Raw genomic sequence first — 12598 nt, 5'->3', positions numbered from 1 at the left:
TGGCAGAACACTGAGAACGCTGACGCTATGGCGCCCTCTACTGCGCATGCGGGACACTTTCAGGTCGTTTTCCCTTTACACTGCAGAACACATACAGGAAGCATTTACTGGCAGTGTGAACGACCCTGTAAAGTCACAATAGCACACGAATAAATTATTCTCAAACGACTTTGTGCTCATAAAGTCAAAATATTTTCTGAATAAATTCTGTAGTTTGAGAATAAATTAGTAATATTACAAGACTAATAAAGTCGAGATAATATGATAACAGTGATGATATTTCTAAAGCCAGGTTTAATACACGACGACGTTTGGAAGGAAATAAACACCAGAGGTAAATTTTTCATGTTGCTTTTGGTTGATTTGGTTTATAGAAACAGGAAATCTTCCTCGTCTTCCCGACCTCATGACCTCGGATGAGGAAGCAGTCGATGAAGTCTCTGGGAGAGCTGGGATCCAGACTGTCTTCGTGTTCTCGGATCTTCGTCTGGACAAAGTCTCGGATCTCCTCGACCTTTGCAAAAACGGCGTGCTGCTTGCCAGGAAGTCGCTCCATGAGCCACGGGAAGATGTTGTACATCTGAGGGGGAAACGCAGCAGATTTAATCCACAACTCATCATAAGTGGGAAAGTTTAACTGAATAAAGTTAGAACTTGATTCTTTATGATGGTATTAGATTATAAAACGAGTGTAAAAGAGTCTTTATGCTGTGGTTGTGGTAAGTGGGCAGGATTTTGACTTTCAATAACAGAATGCTGATTTTTAATCTCAGAAATCAAACTTTTTTTCTTTGAATTCAGACATTTAAATCTCATAATTTTAACCTTTCTATAGTTCTTCCCTATAATCTCATAACTCTGACTTTTAATCTCAGAATTGCTGATTTTGTATTTCAAATTTTGAACTTTTTTCTCAGATGTCAGATTTAAATCTCAAAGTTCTGACCTTTTTCTCATAATTCTGAAGTTAAATAATGCAATTCAGGTTATTTTTCTGACAATGCTGACTGTTAACCTTGAAATTCAAACTTTTTTCTCTGATAATTCAGATTTTATCTCAAAATTCTCAAATTCCTTCAGGATTCTGACATTTAATCCCAGAAGTTCAACATTTTTCTCTAAATTCTGGGATTAAATGTCAGCATTCAGAGGAAAAAAAAAGTGGGAATTATGGGATTAGAGAGGATCAAAGGGATTCGTCTAAATATTTATTCTCATAGTTCTGCCTTTTAATCACAAAATTCTGACTTTTTTCTTATAATTCTAACACTTAATCCAGACTATCAGGAGTTAAATGCCGACGCTGTGGAGGCGCCTGCTCTCACCACGCCCTTAGGGCTGCTGTTGAACCTGACGATCATAGTTATGACAGCCAGCAGATTCACAAAGTGCTTGTCCTCGTAGCTGAAGCGCTGTCCAAACACCAGGCAGCAGACCACGTTGGACACGGTGCGGCTCAGCAAGCTGGTCGGGTCAAAAGGTTCACCTGGAGGTGAACATGAAAACATCGGCAAATGATTTATTTGTTTTGCTTAAAATGATTTCCAACATTCCTTTCTGTAACCAGTTTTAAAATTGTTTTGTTTTGCAGTGACAGAAATTTTTTAGGATTACGGTAACTGGAAAAAGTAAAAATTCTGACAGTTTTTCCTCAGATTTCAAACTTTAATTCCAAATTGTTGACTTTTTTCTCAGAATTCTGACATTTAATCTGAGATTTTAAACTTTTAGTCTCAGAATTTAAAATTTTTCCTCAGAATTCTGAAGTTCAACCCCACAGTTCTGACTTTTGCCTCAAAATAAGACTTAATTTCAGAATTATTACTGTTTTCTCAGAATTCTAATGTTTAACCCCACAATTACAATATTTTTCTCAGATTTAATTCCACTGATTTAATTTATGCCTTTTTTTTCTCGGAATGCTGACTTTTAATCTTCAAAATTTGTTCTCAGTATTCTTGAATTTAATCCCACGATTGTGACTTTTCCTCCAAAATAAGACGTCTAGTCTCAGAATTGTGACTTTTTCCTCAGAATTCTGAGTTTTAATCCAACAATTCTGACTTTTTTTTTTATCAGAATAAGGCTTAATTTCAGAAATGTAACTTTATTCTCAGTCATAATTCTGACTGATAACTAATAATTCAGATTTCAAACCCACAATTCCGACATTTTTTTTCTCAGAAAAGATTTTTAATTTCAGATTTTTTTTTTCTCTCATTTCTGACTATTTGTAACTTATTTCAAGTGGTGCTTGGAAAGATGTTGTGTTTTTGCAGTGCGTAATGTATATTTTTGGTGACATTTCCGTTCTCTTGATGATTTATTTAATGTGATCAATAAAGACCTTTATAGGAGCGCATGCGCGCCCTCAGGTGTTTGCTCTCCTCCTGGATCCACTCCTCCATCCCTTTGCGTCCCATCCCAAAGTCTCGTAGAGTCGACAGAGTGAAGCGCCGCAGCTGACGCCAGCGCTCACCGTTACTGATCCCAATACCTGTCCAACAGAAATGTTCCGCTGAAAAGTCGCACAAAATGCTACCAGCGCCTGTACATGCAAGTTAAGCTGATTTCTGAAGAAGTCACCGTATCCTCTGGTGGCTCTGTACAGAAACGCCACCGGCGCTCTGCCTGTGAAGTCGTCCGCTTGGTCCACCAAAGCTTCCTTCACCGCGTCGTATCCGACCAGAACAACGACCCGCTGCCAGCCCAGGTTAAAGGTCATCACAGGACCGTAGGTTTTACTGAACTGAATGAAAAACGACATATTAATTATGCATTCTTATATTGACTTTTGGTTTGACTCTTATTAACTTGACCCTCGTTCTCCAGCGCTGACCGCTCTGTTGCTGTAACTTCTACTCTTGAAATTAATGTATTTTTTCTCAGAATGCTTTTTGTATTTTTGCAGTGTGTAAATATTTTGATGACATTTTAATCCCACATTTCCGACGTTTTCTACGGACTACATAAAACAGTTGATTGTGCTTGTAGCTGGATAACTATTGTAAAATTGTAATTTGTTGATTCAAATATTTAAATGAAACTGTTTTTGGTTAAAATGACAAAATAAGTGTGTATTAATAAATGTGTACTCAACATGATTCAGCAGTTCACTGAAGTCAATCTTGTGTTGTTTATCTAAAAAATCTATTTTAAAAAATGACTCAGAACACAGAGAATGAACGTTCAGTGCTCGAACTGCTGCAGTTCTTCTTTTTCTTGACTTGTATTGGCGTTTGGGGAGAAACGATAACGTTGCATTACCGCCAGCCGCCTACTTACAGGGCAGTTTCTAAAAAACTAATTAAAATGTGGATCATTTTATCATTTGAATTTCCCTGTGAAATATTTATAAAATTAAATTAATTAAATGTTAATTGTTTTCCAAATTCCTCCTATATTAATCTCTTTTCTATCTAGAATAACATGATCTTTTGCCTCTTTTCCTGCATATTATTTACATTTTTATGTTGCTGTTAAGTGCAATGTGTCCAATTTTTGATCCAACTGCTGCAGCTTATTGTGCGCTGTTTGTAAGAATATTTGCGTGGTTTTCGCATTGCATTCTTTCTCCGGAAACATATGGGAATGTCCCAACTCTGACTATAGTCAGACTAGTCCAGCAGATTAAACTCCCAACAGAATTCATCGACATTTTTTTATATTGTTGTTGTAACTGTGGAATAAACAAGCCCTGTGCGCACACTGCAGATTAAGTTTAATCCCAAACTCACCTCCAGGAAACTTTTAAACGGCGCTGTCTTTTCCAGTTGCAGCAGATTTCCTATGAGAGGCAGCGGACTGGGTCCAGGAGGCAAACGGTACTTCTTCGTGTTTTTACCAGACACGAACCAGAGGAGAGCCACGATCAGCACCGACAGGAGAAAAGTTGCAGAAAACTCCATGGCGCTCTCCGCTACCTGCAGCCCAGACTCTGAACCTGCGCCTCCCTCACGGGTTTTTATAGCGGAGCGGCTGTTTTTGCACTGAACCACGTGACTCACCTTTTGCACAGCGCACATTCACCTAGACAGTATTATTCATTTCCAGGCCAAGTATTACCTAGGACTTTTGGTCCAGTAGCTTCAAATATCTTACACTTGAAATGAGACAAAACTGATAAGTAAGTAAATAATTCTTTAAAATAGAAGGAAAAATACTATTTCCTAGATTATTTCACTTATAACATGATAAAAATGTCTTTCCCATGTCAATGGAACTAGTACTTTTTAACTTTTTAATCAATATAACTGACTTAAATCAATGTGCCTATATATCTTGCTGAAAAGTTGTTTGCAAGTCGGTTTTGTCTTATTTCAGAAACTAGACCAAAATACTTGGTAAGATTCTGTGTTTTTGCAGTGTATGCTTAATTTGTGAATATTTTAAGACATTTCAGTCACTGCAAAGACAATCTGGAATCTAAACCAAGTACTTTTGGAGAAAATGGGCCTGTTGAGTATGGTGTATGTAAAACACATCCATTCCCCAGTAGATTATATAGTGGCTGCCCCAGTCATTGTTGACTCATGGATGTGACCGACTGATTTTAGTGACACAGTGGGTGTCAAATATTGAATAAAATGTTTTGCTGGCTTTATTTTCACTCTCACATTTAACTTTATGACATACAAAATTACAAGTGGATCGTCCATATTGTCTCCAAGTGTATTCTGGGTAAAGCTTGTCACCAGCCGTCCACCAACGTCATCATCAGTCTCTTGGCAACAGATGGCAAACGAGCTGGAGCATTTTTACGGACTACGTCAACATGAGTGGAGCTCCATGGAGCGGCAAAGTGAAAAGGATGGAAAAAAGAGGAACGAAAAGCCAAAAACTGGACGCATTATTTTGTTCCTCGTCTTGGAGACGAAGCGGAGTTTTTTGTTTTCAGCGATTCAGACCCGCCAAAACTGATGGCCCAGCGAAGGACCAGGACTTGTTACAGGTAACAACTCTGACATTATTCACAAAGTGTGAGTTAACTGTAGACTGAGTGTGAACTGTATCAGCCCAGTCGCATAGCTTTCCATCCCCTTTTCTCTCTGTCGGTGGTACAGCGGTGATGTCAGGGACTGAAGGCCAGTGGCGCAGCTACACATTATTCAGGTGGATGCGAAAACATAGATCGGTGCCCCCCCAGACGGGGTTTTGGCGCCCCCTCTGGTGCTGCGCCCCTATGCGTTGCATACCCACTTTTTGCGCCACTGCCCCCCAGGGAAGGAACGTCAGAGTGAAGGAGCGACGCTCGCGCTTTGACAGTTCGGGTTGAGCGCGTTTTTAAGCGAAGACAGCAGTAAGGCGTTTATAGCTAAGGTTTACATTGGAGCCGCCTGGAAGACCATCTTCCAGATCGTCCAGTTTGTGTGAACGGCGGCGCGCGCGATCCGCGCAGAGTTCCAAACATCCTGAGGTGCACGAGCTGCTGCGACACACTGCGCATGCGGCGCGTGCCGCTGCGTACCCGCTTCAACGCGCGCTGCTGCGTGCTCGTTTTAACGCGTCAACAATAAACCAGCTTCAGCAGTTGCTAGCTGCTCCAGGCTCTGAGTTGAAATGGATCAAGTGTCATGTGGTTCTGAACTGATTTGAATTTGTGTTGTTTCATCATTAGTGACCAGTAGCCTGATGTTTCTGTTGTTCTCTTGGTTTGTTGTACTTCATGTCAGATGGATTTCAGAATGACTGAATAGTCGCTCTCTGGGTTGGTGAAACTTGTAAGATCTATGTTGTAAAGTTAAATTATCAGGAGCTTTGTGATATCTTCACTTCCAAGAAGTAGAGTCACTCTCAGCAGTTGTCTTTAACTTCTTTATTCGGTCTTGAACACAACCTACACACTACAGGTGCTAGCTCATTCTGCATTAGCCTTTCTTCCTTAACTCTGCTTCTGTCTTCCCACTGCTCCCTCTAGTGGTCTGGGGGGTAATCCAACTAAACCTAAATGAGGAACTAACTCGGTATACTACATCCCTCCCCCTTTAAGAGTCAACTAGGTTAGTAAACTTAACAAGAACTAACAGTCCAATGGTCCTGACGTCTGTGCTATCAGAACTCTCTCTATGCATTTAGTTATTTAAAACATATATAGTAAACATGGAAGGTGAACAAACTAGCGAGTCCAGAGAACACTCTTGCTTAAGGAACTCACTACTTGCACAAAAAGTCACTCAGATAAGGAGGAGTCTTTCTTTGGCGTTCTGAGCGGCGTAGTACTGGTGGTGGATCTGTTCTCTGTCCGATGTCCACGTCTGGCACATCCACCGCAGGAAAATTAATCTGAGCTGTTTCAGCAGACTCCACCAACGCTCTTCCTCCTGAAGATGGAGCCACCGAGTCCGTCGGCCCGAGCGCCACTACTTCATCTGGAACCTGAAGAGCGCACTGTGCTCCAGCCCCATCCATCCCCCTCTGCATCACATGTTGTTTCTTGATTTGATCAACATGACGCCGCATGACACGTCCATCTCCCATCTGCACAGTATAAGACACTGGACCTGTGCTCCCTACAATGATGGCAGGCAGTGGCGCAAAAAGTGGGTATGCAGGGTATGCAACGCATAGGGGCGCAGCACCAGAGGGGGCGCCAAAACCCCGTCTGGAGGGGGCGGCGCGCCGATGATGTTTTCCCGTACACTTTTGCGCGCCTTACGCTCCTTCACCACGCGCACATAACGAGGTAAATCTAGCGAATTTTAACCTTCACGTATCGTCGCCCCGGGGAGGGGGGGGCAGGGGGGCTGAGTGAGCGTCGCTCCTTCACCCTGACGTACCTTCACTCGGTCGGGGGGAGGGGGGGGCGCCAATCTATGTTTTTGCATCCACCTGAATAATGTGTAGTTGATGCTGGGTGGAAAGGTGCAGATGTAACATGCTGTATTCCATTCTGTTTCAAGAACATTTCAAACTCTTGAAATGTTCTTGCAGGGACCCAGAATCAGGTCGTCTGGTCTGCAAGTCATTTAGCACCACGTTCTCCACGAACATRCTGTGCGCGATAGGAGAGGGGTGACCATCGTCCGGCCACGCCCCAGCCCAGTCACGGAAGGCGCTCCTCGCCTACCGGAGTCGGGTATCGGAGTCCGACCGAAGCGATGCGGCGCTTGTGAAGCATGTGCCGTTGTCTGAAACTATCATCTGGGGTAGGCCATGTGTGCTGAAACACAGTCTGAGTTTCTCCAGGATACTTGACTTGTTGCACTGTTTGTGGGATGCACATCAATCCATTTCGAATGTGCATCTACCACGACAAGAAACATCTTGCCTGAGAGAGGGCCGGGATAATCCACATGTAGTCTACTCCAGGGTGTCTCTGGCCACTCCCAAGGGTTCAGGGGTGCAGCAGCTGGAGCCTTCATATTTTCCTGACATGTGCGGCATAATTGTACTTCCTTCTCTATTTCAGCATCCATCCCAGGCCACCACATGTAGGAAGGTGCCAAACCCTTCATTCTCGAGATGCCAGGATGTATACAATGTAGTTGTATTAAAAGGGTAGACCTTCCCTTCTGTGGAACAACCACTCTGGAACCCCACAGTACACATCCATCTTTCACACTCAACTCTAACCTTCTCTGACTGTAGGCCTTGAACTGAGTGTCCACTTTGTTAGGCCAACATTTTAAACACCATGACAGCACTTGTGACAGAAATAGGTCTTTAGCTGTCCATTGTTGTACTTGGGATGTGGTGATGGGTGGATTATCCATCACATCCAGCATGAAGACTTGTCCTGAGTCTTCCTCCTCATCAGTCTGTGGCAGTGGCACAGTGAACTTTACCTGGTTTGTATACAATGTTGTACTCATATGCTCTCAACAGGGTAGACCACCTTTGCACTCTTGGCGATCCCATTGTGGCACTGGTTTTGTTTCATTAAAAAGGGAGATCAGAGGCTTGTGGTCAGTGCTGATTGTGAATTTCCAAGCATAGATGTACTTGTGAAATCGCTTGATCCCAAAAATGATGGCTAGCCCCTCCTTGTCGAGCTCTGAGTAACACTTTTCCGCTGGTGTTAATGTCCTTGACATAAACCCTAAAGGTCGCTCACTCCCATCTTCCATCACGTGACAGCATGGCTCCCACGCCGTATGGTGAGGCGTCACATGCAAGCACCAGGTCTCTGTCTGCTGAGTAATGACACAGTACTTTGGCTGATTTCAGCAGCTGTTTAGCTAAGCTGAATGCTTCCTGCTGTTCCTTATTCCAACACCATGGAACTCCTTTCCTCAGCAGATGATGAAATGGCGCTAAGCGTGTAACAAGGTTAGGAAGAAACTTGTTGTAGTGGTTTAGGAGGCCCAAAAAAGCTTTTAGTTCAGTCACTGTGGTGGGAGGTGGAGCTTCCTCAATGGCTCTCACTTTGCTTTGTACTGGGTGCAAACCTTCCGCATCGATTCTGTGACCCAGGTATTCCACCTGATCCTGTAAGAATGCACATTTACTCCTGTCAAGTCGCAGTCCGGCTTCCTTTAGTCGTTTGAGAACTTCATCCAGCGTTTTCAGGTGTCCTCTGCTGTCACTTCCAGTTAGCAGTATGTCATCCAAGTAGACTACTACATTTGGTAGACCTTGCAACAAGCTTTCCATTGTTCTTTGGAAAATAGCCGGGGCTGATGACACTCCAAATGGTAGTCTGTTATAAGTGAAAAGGCCACGGTGTGTGTTTATTGTCAGGTATTTCTTGGAGTCCTCATCCATAACTATCTGCTGATATGCATGACTTAGGTCGAGCTTGGTAAACTGTTTGCCTTCCGTTAGTGCATTGAAAAGGTCTTCAACGCGGGTAATTGGGTATTGTTCCAGTGATGAAGCATTGTTTACTGTTAATTTATAATCACCACAAATTCTGACAGAGCCATCCGGCTTCAGAACGGGCACAATGGGCGCTGCCCACTCTGCATACTTTACTGGGGTTATGATATCCTCCTTTAAAAGTTGTTCTAACTATGTATTTTGAAAGGTTTTACTTGTAACTTTTCAAATAAAATAGCCACGTTAATTAATACAAAATAAACAATAATGATGTAAAAAGTTGACATGTAGAAAATGTTGAGTAGGTAAGATTAGCATAAATATTAGCTCATGGATTGGAGAAATCTATAAGATCTTTGAAGTTGGTTTCTTTCGATGCAAAAAAAATTACTAAAGTAAGAGTAGCAGTGGTTCATAATATTATTCAAGTAAAAGTAAAAAGTACAATTCAGTAAAAGTCTTATGTGTACTTCCCCTCCCCAAAAACGTTAGTAACCACAGCTACCAGCATGGTTAGTAACCATGCTACCAGTGTAACCACAGCTACCACAGCTGCCAGCATAAAAAAACAACAAAATTAGTTTCCTATTCTTGCTAACAAGCTTAGCATGATATATTGACGCAGAGTTTCCCTCAGAAAATTGTCCAGCATCCTACCATGTTTTTATGTGAAACACTTTTTTAAAGTTAACAATGCAATGTGTTATTGGAAGACATTATTAAGAATTCTTTAAAAAAAAATGCAATTTAGGTTTGTCATTCAATTAATTTTTTGCACTTCAGATGTTTCATCCTAATTAAAGTGTCCAAGATGTTTTCATTCTTCATCCATTAATTTTCACTTGGTTCTATGAAGTTGTAAGCTTGTGTTCACATGCTGGCTATACTGTTTCACCAAAGAGTGTCACGAGACGCCATTGGTAGGACGAGCAGATAGACAACCAGGTAAGTCTAAAAGGTTCTTTTTCAATGAAACCAGAACTGTGAGCACCGCCATGTGTGAGAGTTCTGGTTTCATTAAAGAAGAACCTTTTTGACTTACCTGGTCGTCTATCTGGTCATCCTACCAAGGTATCTCATGACAGAAGGATCCCATAAAAATAAAGAAACACAGATAAATTTAAATACACAAGGGGAGATGATCAAGAAACCAAAAACAGCTGCAGCAATAAAGGATAACAATTAACACCAAAGGTGGAGGAAATTAACAAGAAACTCAGAGAAAAACCAGGATCACGACAAAGAGATCTTCAACCCGACTTTGCTATCACTGTTACTGGCATATAAAAAACCTATAATAAATAAACTAACAATGCTTAGCCTGATGGGGTGCAAATAAAGCCTGGTGGCCCGCCAGGCTTATAAAACACAAGGGGAAATCATGTTGGCATGGATGTAACCATCTAGTTAACATTTTCATGTTTAAGTACAATGGCTGCACAGTGGCGCAGTTGGTAGAGCTGTTGCCTTGCAGCAAGAAGGTTCTGGGTTCGATTCCTGGCCCCGGTCTTTCTGCATGGAGTCTCCATGTTCTCCCTGTGCATGGTGGGTTTTCTCCGGGTACTCCGGTTTCCTCCCACAGTCCAAAAACATGACTGTCAGGTTAATTGGCCTCTCCAAATTGCCCCTAGGTATGAGTGTGTGTGTGCATGGTTGTGTGTCCTGTGTGTCTCTGTGTTGCCCTGCGACAGACTGGCGACCTGTCCAGGGTGAACCCGCCTCTCGCCCGAAACGTTAGCTGGAGAGGCACCAGCAACCCTCCCGGACAAGGGTGCAAGAAAATGGATGGATGGATGGATGTTTAAGTACTTTGTATTGCCTTGTTGCTGAAAATCCATCCATCCATTTTCTTACACCCTTGTCCCTCAGTGGGGTCGGGAGGGTTGCTGGTGCCGATCTCCAGCTAGCGTACTGGGCGAGAGGCAGGGTCACCCTGGACAGGTCGCTTGTTGCTGAAAATGGGCTATAAAAATAAAATTACCTTTATTTTTATTTATCTGCATCTAACAGCGCTGCATACCTCAATTACTTACAAAGTTCTTTGCCTTTTGCTAGTTTGCTGCAATGACTCTAACACACATGGCACAGCAACATGTCTCTGCCTCACAGCTGTAAAACCGGTGGAAGCATCTTCGTGCTCATGTTGCGTTTAAAGGCAGCTCGGAAAAACCCATTACAACATGTTAAACAGTTTTAATGGTGGAAAAAAAGGCAAGAGACAGAGGACAAGGATACAGGAAGTGCAGAAGCTCCTATTGTAACAAATCAGTATAGGAATAATAGGAAGTCAGCCATTTCTGGATAAAATCATTCAGTCAAGTTTATTTTTATAGCACATTTTAGCAACAAGGCAGTTTAAAGTTTCTTACATCATAAAAACATAAAAATAAAAAGTCATAAAAACAACATACAGTCACCAAAAAAACTGCTTTTTTGGGCAATGGGTGGGCAATGCCCCCCAAAACTCCTCAATGGCATTAAGGATAACCATTTATCGTTATAGAGGTAGACTGCTCAATATATCAAATAATACTTATTTTAGGTCATATTGTCCAGCCCTTAAGGGTAGTAGTAGTTACAGGGTCCAACAGACATCGTGAGAATGTCAGAAGAGTAAACAATTTATAACAAGAGAAACACATAAAGATTTGATAAAAATTTTTTTACAGCCATAAACAATTATAAAATAATGATTAAAAACATTTTGTTTCTCACAGTGGGTAAATGTTGGATCATCGTTCGGGGAACCTCCATTCCTGAACTCCTGATTCAACGTTGATTGAACGTCGTCTGAGCATTCGCTTGCTAGCTGGGTTACGGGGGAAGCTGGAGCACCCAGAGTGAACCCGCGCATGCACAGGAGACAAAATGCATATCTAAGGCAGAAAGACCCCACCGTGCAGCCAACCATCCATCCATTTGGGGCAATTTAGAGTAATCAATTGAACAAACATTTGAGATTCCGGATCTTGCGGGGGAAGCCCGTCTCCAGGAGGAACCCATACTTGCACATGGAGCAAAACGTTTGTGTAATGAAGAAATGCTCCACTGTGCGCCCCTACTTTTAACCGTCCATCCATCCGTCCATCCATCCATCCATGTAGGGGGAATTTGGAGTAATCATTTGAACCGAATTTGTGATTTAAGGAATATTCAGACAACGTCCCTTTTAATGACCCAATTTCTTTGAATGTTTTAACTGGTCCCATAGAGTTGCATTCCTAATTTAGTTTCACTGTTTTAGTGAAATGACAATAAAGCTTTAAATTAAATTGAACGTTGTCCAGAATGTTCAGCGAATGTTTGCAGACGTTTGCCAAACGTCAAAATGAAGCACCATTCAGAGGATTATGATTGCGTGCTTCATTCCAGATCTTCCAAAACCAGATCAGACATCCACATTTGTCAGGTATTTATTTGACTGTTGGCGTTCAGGTTGCTCCGAATTCTGATTTTTTGAAACAGGATTGTAAGGATGCACCTGTATAAAAGCTGGATGGCACTGGGCCGTCTCTACAGTTTGGTCAGAATACACTTTGTAGGACATCTTGGAGACTACGCTTTTTACGGATGTTTGTGTAAAACACTCCACAGGTGTCATAGATGACTGTCGAAATTCTGTGTATGTTTTCCGTGTTAACTCTGGGGTTTCGTCTTCACTGACTGCCAGTTCAGTTGCACCCTGGTTTTCTGGTTCGACTGATTCATCTTCTTCCGAAACAAGATCACAGTGTGTGAAGTCTGTGTGAATAACCAAATTCTCTACGTTGACAGAGTGTCGATGGGACTCTAAACTCCCTACATCGAAAGACTGTCGACGGGACTCTAAACCCCCTACATC

At 42.2% G+C, this 12598-nt stretch overlaps 1 protein-coding gene across 1 annotated transcript in view; it reads right to left on the bottom strand.

Moving 5' to 3' along the window:
- Positions 1-3928, bottom strand: part of LOC103475198 (cytochrome P450 2G1-like) — an 8810-nt gene extending 4882 nt beyond the window's left edge. The window contains exons 1-5 of the mRNA XM_017308131.1: positions 3738-3928; positions 2587-2749; positions 2348-2497; positions 1326-1486; positions 404-580 (exon numbers count right to left, since the gene is read on the bottom strand). Of these exons, the coding sequence (XP_017163620.1) occupies positions 404-580; positions 1326-1486; positions 2348-2497; positions 2587-2749; positions 3738-3908 (822 nt within the window). The 5' untranslated portion in view covers positions 3909-3928. The remainder of the gene's footprint in view (positions 1-403; positions 581-1325; positions 1487-2347; positions 2498-2586; positions 2750-3737) is intronic.
- Positions 3929-12598: the final 8670 nt, after the last annotated feature.

Source organism: Poecilia reticulata, linkage group LG13, assembly GCF_000633615.1.
Source record: "Poecilia reticulata strain Guanapo linkage group LG13, Guppy_female_1.0+MT, whole genome shotgun sequence".
Lineage (NCBI taxonomy): Eukaryota > Metazoa > Chordata > Actinopteri > Cyprinodontiformes > Poeciliidae > Poecilia > Poecilia reticulata.
Note: the sequence above shows the minus strand (reverse complement) of the source record. Positions and strands in the feature narration are given on the sequence as shown.